Here is a 17,282-nt window from a genome sequence, read left to right as displayed (position 1 = left end):
GCAGCCTCCTCATCAGCTACTGGCAATTGGTCGCCGTACCTCAAGAAGGACATGGCGATACTTGAAAGGGTCCAGAGAAGAGCGACGAAAATAATAAGAGGGATGGAAAACTTTTCATACGCTGATAGGTTAGAAAAGCTGGGGCTCTTCTTCCTGGAAAAGCGGAGACTTAGAGGAAACATGATAGAAACTTTCAAAATCATGAAAAGCATAGAGAAGGTAGACAGGGACAGATTCTTCAGACTATGGGGAACCACAAGTACAAGGGGGCACTCGGAGAAACTGAAAGGGGACAAGTTTAGAACCAATGTCAAGAAGTTCTTCTTCACCCAGAGGGTGGTGGCCATATGGAACGCGCTCCCAGAGGTTGTGATAGGGCAGAGAATGCTACGGGGATTCAAAGAAGGATTGGATAAATTCCTGAAGGATAGGGGGATTGAGGGGTACAGATAGAAGAAAAATGGGGATTATAGGGCTAAGTCAAGGAACACCTGACTGGTCATAGACCTGATGGGCCGCCGCGGGTATGGGCTGCTGGGCACGATGGACCTCTGGTCTGACCCAGCGGAGGCAATTTTTTATGTTCTTAATTCTGAGGACATTCCCGCTTACTCAACCTCCATAGGGTCATAGCCATTGCCACTGTTTATGCCAGGCAGGTTCTCGCTGGGGATCACCCTAAGCTTCTTCCCCAACCTGCCTAACAACTTGTTCCAGCCTGCTGGCTTTTATAGGGAAGGGACACGCCCTGCTCTGCTTGAGTCAGAAGGGAACCGAACCTCTCTTGGGCTCCCCTGGTGGTGACCTGGATACTGGTTACTTTGTGTGCTCTTAGTTCTGCCTTTGTCCTCCTGGGTCCTAGTTCTACTGTGTTCCCTAGGTGTGTGACAAGTTTTCCCAGCCCCTGACTCTGGATGGTTAGTAGGCTCTGGGAAATCCACATAGTGACTGGGCCGGGCCCTAGGCATCCCCTTTCTGGGTTTCTTATCCACTTTCCTCCCAGCACCCACAGGGACCTTGGCAGGCACGGAGCCTGACTGGTCACAATATATATTATTTATTATATAATAATAATTAGCAAAATGGCACATAAGCAGACAAAAGAAATTCTACTCAGATTACACAAAAGATATAACCATACATTACACAAAAATAGTTATCTAAATATACGTATATTCTATTACAGTACAATACAGAATACTGACAGGCAAATATTCTCAGCTAGTAAACCATGCCCCTGAGACAACACTGTCTTTGGTAGACTAGAAAGGTATCTAGGATCCCCAACTATAAGAGTAAACCTCGCATTCTCACCATGACCATGCTTCATAGCAGTCCTCTGGACAAACAGTAGGATTCTGTCTTTCTGGCTCACGCTGTATACACAGCAAGCCAACCAGATAGCATCTGGATAGTGTAGAGATAAGTCCCAGATCCCAGCCAACACCGACAGGTGGTTTTTCACACAAGGTTAGAAGCCATAATTATCAGTTTGTCCTTCTCTGTAAAGTGGTGTACAGGGAGACTCAGAACTTAGATGGCGTAGAGAGAAAACCTCATTACAGAGCTCTCAGATCTGTGTCAGCTCTCATCTTGCACCAAAACTCTTCTTTTCTTGTTCACACAAAGTCCAGTCCCATACTTCAGTCTACTGTTCTCAAGACAAAAAGCAGGTCTGGAGAGCAATCTGGTACATGTTGCTTCAGACACCCTCCTTGCGAGTGCCAGTGCTGACCAAGGAAGCCCACTAGTCTTATCTTATACTTGTGTTGGTGTAAATCTGTCTTGTTAGCAACTTCACACTTGGAGATTGGCAGTCAGTATGTAGATGCAGGAAATAGGCAGGCAGCCATGACAGTTTGGTTCAGGCCTAGTCAGGGTTTTGTTTATAAGCTTCAGGTTGCCCAAAAGGTGATATACTGGGGACACCCCTGCACTCATATGATCAGTTTTGATTATTGCGACCTTCAGGGCAGAAGGTCTTTGGAATGCTGGGTTCACCTCTGGTAGAATTCTGATGGCATGGGAGCTTCCAAGGTCTCTGATGATTTCTTCCCTCTGCTCATTCCTCTGCCCTCTTACCCCGAGCAGCATTGATGAGGGGTTTCTCCCTAGCCTTGGTAATATTGCATAAAATTAGTAACTCTATGCTACTTCTTCAGTGATCTTATTCAGGCTGGGGTATGGCACCAGAAGGGGACTCTTTGGGAAAAGAGTAGTAGCCTAGTGGTTAAAGCAAAATGTTTTTACTGGAACGCCAAGCTTCAGTTCCCTTTGCTATTCTCATATACAGGCTTATGGGTCAATATTCACCAACTTTAGTTAGGGCAAACTACCTCGTAGAAGTTGGAACTCTGAAGCCCTGAGTGTTGAGAGATTGGGCTTGGAAACAAAATTTTAAAAAAAGAGGGAGAGATCTGGCTAGTAGGAGTGGCACTGTTGAAAGGCTCTGCCCTTTCTTAGGGTCCTAATCATGCTGTTGCAGAATGATCAGGTCACCTAGAGCTCATCAAGTAGATTTGGGCTGGCAGTTATTCAAGTACCTCAAGGTGATAGTTCCCTTTCTATTCATAATCAAGTCATTTGGTGATCTTCTGCCGAGTTAAATCATTCTGAATATCAACTGGATAGTTTTCTTCTTGTATGCATGTTTATATTATCCCTTTATATATTTCCTTAGACTCCTGATCTGTGCTGAAAGCAGCTGAGTTAGGTCATATCTATACTAAAGATTCATTTGGTGACCTCTCTTGGTTGTCCTTCCTTCCTTCTAGCTATCTCTGCACCTTTTGTGTTTTGTGGTCCTGATTTTTTATCTGCAGCATATTTTAACAATCTGATCAATATGTGGGAATTAGAAATTCAGTTGTATATAGGCTAACAAAACTTCCAGTAAACCAATCTGTTCACTGGAATATAATCACACATCACACCAGTTTTGAAACAGCTAAACTGGCTTGCGGTTGAATTTCAAGTGCAGTATAAGACTGTGCCAGGAATTCATCAGACCCTGTACTCAGTAGTTCCATGGTATTTTTCGCAGGCATTGGTGTTTTACACTGTCCTGGAAGACAGTTGTGAGCTGAGGCAGCAATCATCTGTCTATTGTTGGGATTGTAACAACACGATATGCCGCAGCTTTTCAATGGCTGGTCCTCTTTTGTGAAATGCACTGCCAGGGGCATTAAGACTGTGCCCTAGTACCAGTGGCGTAACAAGGGGGGGGGGGGTGGGGGGGGCGGTCCGCCCCGGGTGCCAAGCCCTGAGGGGGTGCTCCCGGTCCGGTCCGGTCCGATTCCCCCTTCCCCCTGCGCCGGGTGTCGCATCTGGAAACAGCCTGCAGCAAGATCGCGATGCCAGCGATCTTTGCCTGCTTCAGCTGTTTCCTCCACCACGGTCCCGCCCCTCCTCTGATGTCAGAGGAGGGGCGGGACCGCGGTGGAGGAAACAGCCGAAGCAAGCAAAGATCGCTGGCATCGCACGATCTTGTTGCAGGCTGTTTCCCCAGGGACTGAAGCGTGGAGGCCGGGGGAATGAGCAGTGCTTCGTGGTGGTGGTGGTGGGTCCAAGCGGTCCTTTGAGGTAGTGGGGGGGGGGCAGCAGGCCTTCAGGGTGGGGCGGGCAGGCAGACCTTGTGGAGGGGGGGAGGCAGGCCTTCAGGGGGACAGGCCTTCAAGGGGGACAGGCAGGCCTTCAGGGGGGGGTGACAGGCCATCGGGGGGGGTGCAGGCCATCGGGGGAGGAACAGGCCTTCAAGGGGGGGACAGGCCTTCAAGGGGGGGGACAGGCAGGCAGGCCTTCAAGGGGGGGACAGGCCTTTGAGGGGGGTGTAGGTCTTCAGGGGGGTGCAGGCCTTCGGGGGGGTGCAGGCCTTCGAAGGGGGGGCAGGCCTTCATGGGAGCAGGCCTTTGGGGGGGGTGCAGGCCTTCAGGGGGGGTGTAGGCCTTTGGGGGCAGGCCTTCGGGGGGGTGCAGGCCTTCAAGGAGGGGGAAAGGCCTTCAGGGGGGCAGGCCTTCAAGGGGAACAGGCAGGCAGGCCTTCAAGGGGGGGACAGGCCTTTGAGGGGAGTGTAGGCCTTCGGGGGGATGCAGGCCTTCGGGGGGTGCAGGCCTTTGGGGGGGTGCAGGCCTTCAAGGGGGGGGACAGGCCTTCAGGGGGGCAGGCCTTCAAGGGGAACAGGCAGACAGGCCTTCAGGGGGGGCAGGCCTTCAAGGGGAGCAGGCAGGCAGGCCTTCAAGAGGGGGACAGGCCTTCAGGGGTGGGATGCAGACCTTTAAGGGGGGGACAGGCCTCCAGGGGAGGGGGGGCCCTGGTGTAGAAGTACACGGAGGGAAGGGGGAGGGGTTCAAAGAGACGTACATATGCCAGACTTTGGGTGGGAAGAAATAATGGGTCTGAAAATAGAGGAGAGAGAGAGAGGTGATGGACATGGGTTTTAGGGAGGGAAGGAACAGAAAGGGAGAGAAGTTGGACACAAGGGATGGTGTGGAGGGGGGGATAGAGATACTGGTTAGGAGAGCAGTTGGGAAAAGAAAGGGAGAGATGGTGGACCCTGGGGTGGTGGGGAAGGAGGGAGAGTTGCTGGATGAAAGGGTAGTTAAGAAAAGGTGGATCTGTGGAGGGAGACAAAAAAAGGAAAGATGCCAGACATCCGGGGGAGGGAAGGGAAACGGAAGGGGAGGACAGAGATGGCAGATGGATGGTTAGCACGGAGAAAGAAGAAAGAAGGAGACCCTGGCAAGCAAGTTATTAGAAGACAACCAGAGCCTTGGACCAACAAGATCTGAAAAATAACCAGACAAGAAAAAGGTAGAAAAACTAATTTTATTTTCTGTTTTGTGATTACAATATGTCAGATTTGAAATGTGTATCCTGCCAGAGCTGGTGTTAGACCGCAAACGTGAGCTAGGATTTAACAGAGAGAGGAAAAGTCCTTTTTGTTTCTTTATTTTATTTACACCACAGCGCTAGTGTGGTTAGGAGAAGCTAAAGGGGGTGAAAAAGCTATAAAATAAACCCACCAGGATGTTTGAAAAAAAACACCCAATTGGGCAGGAAAATCGTATCGACAAACCAATTCAATAGGCTGAATCGAATCGAAATTTTTTTTCCTGAATCTGGCAGCACTAGTTTGCACTACTGTCTTAGACTTTAGGACCTGGGATTGGGGAGAGATGGCATCCTCAGTACTTTATAATGCAAGTGAAATGAGGGTTTGGACAGATTTTTGAAGGGTCTGCACTCTGCAGAAGAAAAATATTGTATAGGCCGGGGACACGAGACAGCAGGAAATGGGAACTTTTCTTCCTTCTATTTTTGTGAATGGCAAGGCTGAGGATGTCAGAGAGTTCAGTTAAAATATGTGCTTTATAAGAAAATATAATAATGTGTTTTATAAAGTTTATAACATTGCTGGCCTACCCGGTGAGGTGTTCCTAGTGGTGGTGGTGGCAGTGTGTCAATGTGTTGAGAGGAAGAGGTGATCTGGGAAATTCTGCTGAGCAAACTCCGGGCCCATTTCCACCCCCCAGTTAGTCCACTCCACTCAACTGGTTCACACACTGAGTGGGTCTTTGGGTGTTGTTCCTGGGTAATTGTTTTGGGATCTCTTCCAGTGGTAACAGTATCTCCTTCTGGTTCAAGGAAGGAAACTTTGTTAACCTTAGCACTGACCTAAAGAATATGTTTGTAACAGCGCTGCTTGTGTGGCATTAGTCTATGTAGTGATCGAAAGAAAAAACCAGACCTTTGCACATTTTTGCACTATATGGTAGGTGTATGAGGAGATTCACATTTCCTGCACAGCTAAGTCCGTGTGAAGTTACCTTGTGCTGTATTTGACATCTAGCAAAGTCTCTGTTTGGAAGGAAAGATCTCAGCTTAAAAATGAAGTGGCTAGAAGTTATGGTAAAAGCAGATAGCGTAGCTGGTTTTAAGAAAGGTTTGGACAAATTCCTGGAGGAAAAGTCCATAGTCTGTTATTAAGACATGGGGGAAACATCTGCTTGCCCTGGATCGGTAGCATGGAATGTTGCTACTCTTTGGGTTTTGACCAGGTACTAGTGACCTGGATTGGCTTCCATGAGAATGGGTTACTGGACATGATGGACCATTGGTCTGACCCAGTTAGGCTATTCTTATGTTATGTTCTCATCTGTAGGGGCCTTTGTTTTCACTTCTTATTTTAATGTATTTTTTTTCTGAGAACTTATCAGTGTTTTTTATAATGGGAACAAAAATGGAAGAGAATTAATGTGTGTGGAATGGGGGGGTAACTAATTTCTTCAGCTAAATAATTCAATCCACCTCAACCAGACATAGGAGAATTCACGCACCATTCACACACCCTCCAACCAAAAACATCAAAAGAAAAAAACTGTTCGACAACCTCCTAACACTCGACCCCCAACTCTACAACCTATTGACCTCGACCACAAACTACAAAACCTTCAAAAAAGAAATAAAAACCCTTCTATTCAAAAAACACATAAAACCGAACTAACACAATCAGAACTGTCCCAAGCATCACCTGCAACTACTCCATATGTACTTCTGATGTCATGACAATTCAGACATAATTTATGTTATGTTATGGTATGTTTGGAATAATGGTTACATATATGAGGTTCAATAAAAGAAAATTTTCACTGCTTGTTTCTATTATAACCATTTATTCAGTTTCATGGTTATTACAAAAAATATTTTTTTACATGGGGGGGTGTCAAAAAATTATGGGCCCCGGGTGCCACATATCCTAGGTACGCCACTGCCTAGTACTCTTCAGTTTAAAAAGCTCTTAAATCTATTTATTTATTTTTTGCTAAAAGGCACTCTTATGATCTCAACTCTTATTTTGAGAAGAGCCTAGATGAGCAGGTGACAGCATAATAGGCATATAATGAATTTATTATCTGATTTATTAAGTGAGTTTCTTGTAATCTGCTTAGGTTTTAGGTGGGCTAATATTTACAATAAACAAATAATAAATAATTAGGTTTTACATACATCTGAATAAATTCATCATTGAAACGCTAAATTAAATTATGTTACTTGAAAATAGACTATTAGCTGAAAAGACAATACAGTGTGTCAATAGAGTGAATAACCTCTATTTGGAATTGAGTCACTCAAAATAGCCTAATTTTCCATTCTGTTTCTTGAAACCCAGAATTGAGTTGCGTTCACTTGGTAAAGTTGATAAGGGAGAAGAGCTGAGTGTGTCTTATGTGGATTTCCTGAATCTGCGTGAAGAGCGAAAGCAGCAACTGAAGAGACAGTACTACTTTGATTGCACGTGTGAGCACTGCACAAAAGGACTCAAAGAAGACTTAATGCTGGGTGTGAAAGAAGAGAGCAAGGTACCATGCAATGTCCCGCTCACAAAATTACCGGTAACTGCGCATGCCATTTTCACTTAATCTATTTGTTCACAAATCCACAAAAGGAGGAAAGTGTCATATATTTAAGGTGGGGGTCAATCCTTAAGGGACACGACTCACATCAAATATACGTGAAGATTTATTTTTTTTAATTTCTTATGTTAGAACATAAGAACATAAGAAATGCCTGCACCGGATCAGACCCGGGGTCCATCTAGTCCGGCGTTCCGCACACGCGGAGGCCCAGCCAGGCACATCCTGGCGAATACAATGTCACTCGTATCCCTCAATGTCTTCTGCAAGAAGATGTGCGTCCAATTTTCCCTTGAATCCTAGAACGGTGGTTTCCTCCACCAGCTCTTTCGGGAGAGAGTTCCAGGCGTTCACCACTCGCTGTGTGAAGCAGAACTTTCTGACGTTTGTCTTGGCCGTGTCCCCTCTCAGCTTCAGGCCATGACCTCTGGTCCGAGACTGGGTTACATTTGCCAATGTGAATAACGCTGTTTCTTGCTCACCATAGGTATGTTCTACCTATAAGCTGAACGGATGTTGTAAGGGCATACATTCAGAAACAGGAAGGCTCATAATATAAAAGTCTACCTGAGGCAATGAAGTAGTGGTCTTTAAAACTGTCCATGAGGCAGATTTGCATATAAGAGGTGACAGGCATATAAATCTGCCTCATGCATATTCATTAGGGATAGCTTAAAAACCTGACTGGCTAAGGGTCCCCCGAGACAGTTTTAAGAATCAAGGTCACAAGGAGCTGCAGTGGGATTTGAACCAGGTTTCATTGATTGTTTTCATTACATGCAAATATACCTCATGCCTCCCCATGTACCTTTTTGCATCCCTGGTGGTCCAAGCTTTCCATGCTCCTGCCCCGCCCTGAGCCCTTCCCTGAATGGCTGTTGCGAAATCTCACGGCCCAGCGGTATACCGAACATAAGCAAGCTTTCCACGCTCCTGCCCAGTGCTGGGCTGCTCCCTGAATGGCTGCCGCAAATTCTCATGAGTCCCACAAGAACTCGCGACAGCCATTCAGCGAACGGCTCAGCGCCGGGCAGGAGCACGGAAAGCTCCTGCCCGGTACACTGCTAGAGCATAAGAACTTGCAACAGCCATTCAGAAGGGCTCAGCGCTGGGCAGAAGCACAGAAAGCTTACTACTGCCCAGTACACCGCTGGACCACCAGGGATTCAAAAAGGTACGCGGAGGGAGGCGGGAGGGAGGTAAAAAAATTATCAGAGTCAGCCGGGACAGGAGAGGAGAGGGATCTCTCCTGTCCCAGCCCATCACTGGATCACCAGGTCATATGGCAGGCCTGGTGGAGGCCAGCAGGACATTGAGAGAGGGGGAGGATGGGGTGCAAGGCAGGGAGGTGGGGCAGGGTGCAGAGCCTGGCAGGGAGGGCAGTGGAACAGGGTGGAGAGCCTGGCAGATCCTGGCTGCATTAATGATGATGATGATAAGGTCTCTTTCAAAAATTCTTCAACCCGCTGCTCTAAATGTCCTAATTCATTCCCTTGTCATCTCAAAACTTTACTACTGTAACTCTCTGTACAAAGGCATATCACAAAAAGAAATAAGACATCTGCAGCTAATCCAGAATACTGCAATAAGAATTATTACAAACACAAGGAAATTTGACCGTATCACACCACTTCTCAAAAATGCTCACTGGTTACCAATCCCTCACAGAATCTATATATATATAAAATCGGAGGTATGTATGTGTGTATGTATGTGTGTATGTGCCGCGATCACGCAAAAACGGCTTGACCGATTTGAACGAAACTTGGTATGCAGATCCTTCACTACCTGGGGTGATATGTTCTGGGGGTCTCGCGGCCCACCTGCACACGTGGGCGGAGCTACAAACAGAACATCAGATTTCACCCATTCATGTCAATGGAAAAAATATAAAACGCTGCCATTCTCACAGTAATTCCAACTACCTGGGGTGATATGTTCTGGGGGTCTCGCGGCCCACCTGCACACGTGGGCGGAGCTACAAACAGAACATCAGATTTCACCCATTCATGTCAATGGAAAAAATGTAAAAAGCTGCCATTCTCACAGTAATTCAAAAATGGCTTGACCGATTTGAACGAAACTTGGTATGTAGATCCCTCACTACCTGGGGTGATATGTTCTGGGGGTCTCGCGGCCCACCTGCACACATGGGCGGAGCTACAAACAGAAAATCAGATTTCACCCATTCATGTAAATGGAAAAAATGTAAACAGCTGCCATTCTCACAGTACATCAAAAACGGCTTGACCGATTTGAACGAAACTTGGTATGCAGATCCCTCACTACCTGGGGTGATATGTTCTGGGGGTCTCTTCACCCAAGAATTTATATGTTCTTGCTCCTGGAGGTGAAACTAAAAATGTTGTTTATAATCAAGTTTTGTGTTAGTTGTATTGTATTCATTTTGTCAATTATTTCACATTATAATTTGAATATTTTACTTTTTATAAAGCTGTAAAAAAATAATTTCATTCACCACTATAAAGTATCTTTATTTGAATCCATTTACAGTGTTATTGCTATAATTAAATACCCGTGCAACGCCGGGGCATCAGCTAGTCACCTATAAAATAACCATCCTAACTTTTAAAATTCAACAATCAAAGCTACCAGCATTCTGTACTTGATTTCAAGGACTCTCAGAAATCCGCAAGTCAGCACCACAAGACGTACAGAAATTTTCTAAATCACCGCACCCCAAATCTGGAACCATCTACCACTTTACCTTAGAGAAGAATCTACCCTGGGGAAATTTAAGGGTTCCCTTAAATGCTATGGGACTCAACATCAAAAACACGTCTAAAAAGTGGCCTAAATGGGTACTTATACGATCAAAAAGCCTGATCGTCCAAGTACCCATAACCAAAGCTGGTTTTAGATGTATCTTAAACCATCTTAGGCCTTTCCCCTGCCTCTAAACACATAGAGCGAAAAGAGGCATTTTTAGAGGGGAAAGGGCAGGAGGTGGGTCGTACAGCAGGTATAACCAAAGGTTTAGGCAGGTTGCCTAGTCGGCACTTATATGTTTTAACTTAGACCAAGTCAAAATAGGTATAAGTGCCGAAAAAGGGGCCGCTGAGCTGCTGCTGCCTCAGCAACCTGCCTACCACCCCACCCCTTCCCCCAGCAACTATCGCGGCAGGAGAGATGCCTTGCCGCAATCCTCACCCTGAAGTGCCGTGGTCCACCCCCCCAACATGAAGGGGGCAGGAGGGAGCCCAAGCCCTCCTGTCCAAAGAACTGCCACCCTCCCCAACACGATCGGGACAGGAGGGAGGCCAAGACTTCCTGCCCCGGAGACCGGCACCCTCCCCAACATGATCGGGGCAGGAGGGAGCCCATGCCCTCCTATCCCGGAGACCGGCACCCTCCCCAACATGATTGGGGAAGGAGCAAACCCAATTCCTCCTGCCCCAGTGACTCCCCTCCACTCACTAAAATACAGGCAGGAGGGATCCCAGGCCCTCCTGCCATGATGCATCACCCCCCATGTCCAGCCCCCATGAACCCATGATTGGCACCCCCAGAACACCCCCACCTGCTGACCCGCGAGACCCCCCACTGACCCCACGACACACAACCCCCATACCTTGGGTCCCAAGCCCATCCTTCCAGCAGGCCTGCCATCCTCAGAATGATGGACCTTAGGGCCTGATTGGCCCAGGTGCCTCAAGCCCCGCCCACAGGTGGGGTCTTAGGTGCCTGGGCCAACCGGAATAGGCCCAGTTGCCTTAGGCCCCTCCTGTGCCTTAGGCGCATGGGCCCAACCCAGGTCAGCGGGTGGGGGGATGTTCGGGGGGACTGTTCAGGGGTTCGGGGGGGGCAGATGTGGGGGGGATGCATCAGGGCAGGAGGGCCTGGGATCCCTCCTGCCCATATTTTAGGGGGGTCACCGGGGGCAGGAGGGCTTGGGCTCCGGCCTGCCCCAGTCTTGTCTGGGAGGGAGCCGATCTCTGGGGCAGGAGGGCTTGGGCTCCCTCCTGCTCCGACCGTGTCGGGAGGGTGGCAGTTCTTTGGGCAAGAGGGCTTGGCCTCTCTCCTGCCCCGGTCATGTCAGGGAGAGGGGTGGATCGAGGCAGGGGAGATGAGCCATCTCTCCTGCCATGATCATTGATGGGGAGGTGGGGTGGATTCTGTAACCGGTATTCTTTTTGGCAGATACCAGTTACAGAATCCAGCTTTTAGGCGAAGGACTGGTTCCTCCTTCGCCTGAAAGCTCTTGTGTTCGGCGTTTAGGACTTAGGATTTTTTTTCATTGAATATATGTTAGAAAATGACACGGTGGTTGTTACCCGCGGCTACCCGTGGGTAACCTGCCGAAACGGTGACCAAAAAAAGGTCACCGTGAGATCGGGGACAAGGCCATTCACGCCTCATGGAGTGGTGAATGGTGAGCATGTGCGGTGAACAAGCATGCGGTCCGGCAGCCCCCTTCTCCCGCCATCTGTGCATCTCCATCCCTCCCTCCCTTACCTTCTCTTGTGCCAAAACTGTACCTTCTCCTCGCCATCCCCCTACCCCCAGCACCCTTTGCGGTCTAGCAGCTCCCTCCCACCGGCCAGCCGTGCATCTCCCTCCCTTTCCTTTACCTTCTTTTTGTGGCGAAACTGGCGATTTCTATAAGGCGCTTTATTACAGCCGGAGCCTTGAAGTCGCGTCGCGTTGCATGCTGGAAAAGTCTCCTCTGACACAACTTCCTGTTTCCAGTTGCATCAGAGGAGACTTTTCAAGCAGGCAACGCGATGCGACTTCAAGGTTCCGGCTGTAATACAGCGCATAGCCTTATAGAAATCGCCAGTTTCGCCATAAGAGAAGGTAAGGGAAAGGGAGGGAGGGAGACGCATGGCTGGCCAGTGGGAGGGAAATGCTGGACCGCGTGAAAGGTGCTGGGGGTGGGGGGAATGGAGAGGAGAAGACGCTGAAGCAGACTGAAGGGAAATGGGGAACAGAGAGTGGGGAGAAGACGCTGGAAGGGAAGAAGACAGAGATGCCAGACTATGGGGGAGCGGCGGGAAGAAGATGGGTGCCAGACCAATTAGGGGGAGTGAAGGGAGAGGCACAGTAACAGAACAAATGGAAGACACAGAGAGACAGCAGACAGTGGATGGAAGGAATTGAATGAGAAACAGAGCAAATGGAAGACACAGAGAGATGGCAGACAGTGGATGGAAGGAAATGAATGAGAAGATGAGGAAAGCAGAAACCAGACAACAAAAAGGTAGAAAAAAATTTTCTATTTATTTATTTTGCTTTAAGATAAAGTAGTATATTAATTGTGTTTATAAAAATTTATAAACAAAGCCCTGCCAGCTGAATATCTCTTTCTCTAGTTCAGCAGCCAAAACTTTGATTTATAAGGAAGGAATAAGCTAAATATTGCAGTACTGAGGCTTGTATGCATGCTGTGGGGACGGGGCGGTGAATGGGATGGCAGTGACAGTGATGGGTCAGTGAAGGGGATGGCGGTGACGGGGCGGTGAAAGGGACGATGGGCTGGGGATGGTGCAGTGACAGAGACAGACTTTTTTCCCATGTCATTCTCTATTATATGTGGTAAGTGTAGACGTTGTAGTTCTCTGGGCGTTTAAAGAGCTGAACATAGAGGCAGGCCATTATAAAAAAAAAAAAAAAACACCTCCTTTTGGACATTTTTATAGGAGAATGGACATTTTCCCTGCTTCTACTTTCAGCGTTTAGGGCCTAGGCCAAAAGGGGACTTAGACTTTTTTTTTTATTATGCCCCTCCACCTCTATACAGATGCATTCGAAAGATAATACAATACCTAGGTATTTTGACACCCTTTACTTTTAATCGCAGTCTAGGTATAATCTAAACAGCAATTTCTTTAATTCTTACTCCCTTCCTGGTGTTTTTTCCTTTTTTGTGCTTTCCTATCTAAATTGTAGTTCTCCCTTCTATCCTCCCCTAAAGTATGTCATGAGTAGCATCTTTTGTTTATATGTCTCAAAGAATATTTTTATTTATACTGTAAATTGCTAAGAAATTTTTATAAGCGTTCTTATCAAATTTTAATAAAAAACCTGAAACCTGAATATTAACCCCCCACCCCAGCTTAAATTCGAGTAAACCTTTTTCCCTCCTTTTTTGGGGGGAAGGGGTACCTCAGCTTATATTCAGGTCATCTTATATTCGAGTAAATACAGTACTAGGAAAAATTATGTTGTTGCTATTTAGGGCCTGTTTTACAAAGCCATGCTAGCGGCTGCGCTGCGGTAACAGCCCCGAAGCCCATAGAGATTTAAAGGACTTCGGGGCCGTTGCTGCACAGCTTCATATAACAGGGGGTTAGTATATAAAATCAATTTTTATGGCATTAAAGTAACATGTTTTATTCCCTTGGTCTTCGTTCCCAGATCTGAAAGGCTGAAAGCAGGTCAGTTTTCAGAGTACTCCTATTGAATGTACAAGATAAAGATTTTCATACAGTGGAGGTAGTGGGCAAGCAAACTTCTTTCTTGCATAGTTATTAGAAGTATCCTGAAAACCCAATTTATTATCACCCCGTGAGGACTGGGAGTGAAGATCAAGGTCTTATATGGAAGTAAGCAGTTTTTCAAGAGTTCATGTGTATTTGAAAAATGTATGTTTGAACTTCCTTCTACAAGAAAAAAAGGGCAGTGAGAAAGGCAGGTTAGGACAGAAAAAGGGTGATAACAAAGGCAGGGTTAGGGCAGAGAAGGGAAAGTACACAAGTAGTATAGATTGTTAAATCCCTGAATATCATTTCCTATGTGATATATGCCAGTAGATGAAACTTGTGTAGGGTCCATGGAACTTTGGTGCCCACAGATTTTGCCAAAGGAAAACTATCCAGGTAATACTAACACGAAGGTCCATGATTATAAAAACTAACTTCAACAACAAGAAAAGTTGCTTCATAAATCCAAATAATTATCTTCATAATTAGAAATCTGATCAATGGTGTAGTAACCGTGTAGAGTGGGTGGGAAATTCCATGGGCCGCTGAGCCTGGGGGGGATTCCTTAGGGTTGCCAACCAGCTGGTATTCCTTCAGCCTGGCTCGTTTTTGAAAGGCCAGGCCAGCTGCCGCAAATCCTTCAAAGCCGAGGATTTTTTCCAAGTGCAGGTGCCCCAGTGCTTCCCACTCTCTCTCCACCCTCCTTCCATGATCCAACATCTCCTAGTCTCCCCTAAACATGTTTACCATATGATTCCCAGTGGTGAAAGGAATTCAGAAATGCTGCCGGCAGCCTGCTTAGAGCCTCTCTTCTGACATGAACTGTCCCTCTGCCACAACTTCTTGTTTATGCCAGGGCAGTTTGCATCAGAAGAGTGGCTCCAGGCAGGCCACCAGCAGCATTTCTGAATTCCTGCCACTGCCAGGAACCCAGTGAAAGATGCACTTAAAATAGACTGGGAGCAGAGGGTAGGAGAGAAAGACAAAGAAAGAGGGAAAGATGATGGGAGGTGAAGAAAGAGAGAAGTTATTCACCTGGGGGGATGAAGGGGAGGGAATAGAGAAAAATGATGGACTGGGGGATGAAGGAAGAAGAAAAAAAAATGATGGGCACAGGGGGTTAGAGGGCAGGGAAGAAAGAGAGAAGTGATGGGAGAAAGAGAAAAATGGGGGGGGGGGCCCTCAATATTTTTCCCATGGGCCTCTGATGTTCTAGTTATGCCACTGGGTCTAATTGAACAGAGAGAATTTTCTCCATATTCAGATCTGTTTCTTCCCAATATTTCCCACAGTCATCACAGGGAGTTGCGAAGGAAGTTATTCAGTTTTCCAAAGAAACCATGGAGAAAATTAGCAAGGCACGCTCTGAAGGAGCATATCATGAAGTAAGTAATCTTTTATCCATTTCTCTTTCACTAGAAAAATAGAACTTCCTGTAGCAATAGGGCAAAGAAGTATACATATATCTGTGTTAGAGATACTGTGAAATTTACTGAAATCATTCTGTAAAGGCTTAACTCTTAGTTACCTAGAGGTATTGATGTGGCTAGGGAACATTTATTTATCATAGCCTTCTTGCTTCTCTTACTGCTTCCATAATTACATGGATTGAGTAAGAGCATCGATAGGCTACACAAATGTATTTTTATGTGGAACAGTTGAAGGCAGAGCCAGGGCTGGCATCGCTAGAAGGCTAACTGGCACATAATCTACTTTCTCCACATGCTTCTCACAGTCAATAAATCAGTCCACAATGTTTAATATGCTCAAATTGCGGAGAGTTTACTGGACTTGGATAGTCAATTATCAAGGGTAATTATCTCCAACAACTATTTACATCACTTGTATATACCAGTAAAGTTCATGAAAGTAACAAGTAGCACTTACTGTCCTCTAAGGTAGCACTTCTGCTTTTTCCTGCCTCTGTTCCTCTCAGGTAGTGGTAGAAAATAGGTTCCCCATCCTGGAAGCAGTCCTTTATAGCCAACTCCTGGCTCAAGTACAGCAGCTGTGTAGCTTGGAGGTTAGGAGAGATTTCAGTTCCCTTGCATTGTTGCTAAGGAAATGGCCAGGAATTCTGCCAAAGCATGGTCAACTTCTATAGATTATTACTACTACTACTAGGGTTACCAAATTTTAATGAGGGAAAATCTGGTTCCAGGGCCACACCCTCCCAGGCCTGCCCAGTTCCGCCCATGTCATGCCCCCATCTCCTTAACCTGTTCGTGCATCAGGATGGCATCCGCACATGCAACATGATGACGTTGCGCATGTGCATGTGACATCACCACTATCCCGATGTCGGAAGCTTTTTAAAACCTGGACAAAGTGCCATCTGGACCCCCGGACATGCCCTCAAAAGGAGAAAATGTCTGAGGAAATCCAGACATCTGGTAATCCTAACTACTACTCCTATTTATCACTTATACAGTGCAGAAAGGCTTACGTAGCGCTGTAAATTGTGACATTTAATAGATGGTCCCTGCTCGGAATATATTGCAATATAACTTGGACAGAGATGCAGAACCCAAGGTGAGAGGTGGGCATTTAACTTGAACTTGAATACTGCTAGAGACAGGACCCGCTGTAGGGATTCGGGCACTTTGTTCCAGGCATACAGCGCAACAAGACAGAAGTCTGGAGTTATCAGAGGAAAAGAAGGGCAGAGATAGGAGGGACTTACCAGCTGAGTGGAGAGAAACATAGGGAGAGATAAGTGAAGAGAGATAGAACTATGGCTGGGGATCAGAAGCTAAAGACAATGGGGCTGATAATCAAACTGTGGGAGTTAGCTAAGCTGACTTCCAGATATTCAATGCTGGGCCATTTCCAGTGACCAGCATTGAATATCTGGTTTATTTTTAGCCATTTAAACTTAGCTGGTTAAGTCAGTATTCAGTGCTGGCTAGCTAAGTTTATAGTAGCCAAAGATAGGCCCAATTATTTAGACAGCCCAGTTAACCGAATATGGCCCTGGCATTTAATATCTGGGATAGCCATGGACCACAGGAAGTAGTTGGACAGCCCCCATGGTCTGAATATTGGGCCCTTGGTATGTTATGTTTCAATTAGTATATCTCCTATAATGGAAGTTAGAAGATTAGTAGTATACATGCTGGTGCTGGTGTCTTTATTTATTTATTTAAAACATTTATAAACTGCTTAATATCTAACAGCAAACATTCATAAAATTAACCATAAAACATATTAACATAAAAACAACAATCTCTATTATCCCATTTTATGGTACGTCAAGGCAGTTGAAGAAGAAATTTCATTCTCATTTCATGTAGGCATCAACAAACAGTTGTGTCTACCCAGATACTCAGCACTGTGCAGTGCTCTAACTTGTTCAGCTAGTTATCCAGGTGTTGGTACTGCATATCAGCAGTACCTGGATAACTTCCAGCCCTGCCCAGTACTACCA

At 46.4% G+C, this 17,282-nt stretch overlaps 1 protein-coding gene across 4 annotated transcripts in view; it reads left to right on the top strand.

Annotated features, from left to right (window-relative positions):
- Positions 1-17,282, top strand: part of SMYD1 (SET and MYND domain containing 1) — a 104,555-nt gene that overhangs the window by 62,109 nt on the left and 25,164 nt on the right. For 2 of the 4 annotated variants that reach the window (XM_033952290.1, XM_033952270.1), the window contains 2 exons: positions 7,169-7,358; positions 15,148-15,240. In XM_033952290.1, the coding sequence (XP_033808181.1) occupies positions 7,169-7,358; positions 15,148-15,240 (283 nt within the window). Of the gene's footprint in view, positions 1-7,168; positions 7,392-15,147; positions 15,241-17,282 lie in introns of all 4 variants that reach the window. The other 2 variants (XM_033952281.1, XM_033952260.1) reach the window with 1 other exon arrangement.

The sequence above is a fragment of the Geotrypetes seraphini genome, chromosome 1 (genome assembly GCF_902459505.1).
Source record: "Geotrypetes seraphini chromosome 1, aGeoSer1.1, whole genome shotgun sequence".
In the NCBI taxonomy this organism is placed as follows: domain Eukaryota; kingdom Metazoa; phylum Chordata; class Amphibia; order Gymnophiona; family Dermophiidae; genus Geotrypetes; species Geotrypetes seraphini.
This window is presented reverse-complemented; position numbering and strand designations above follow the sequence as displayed.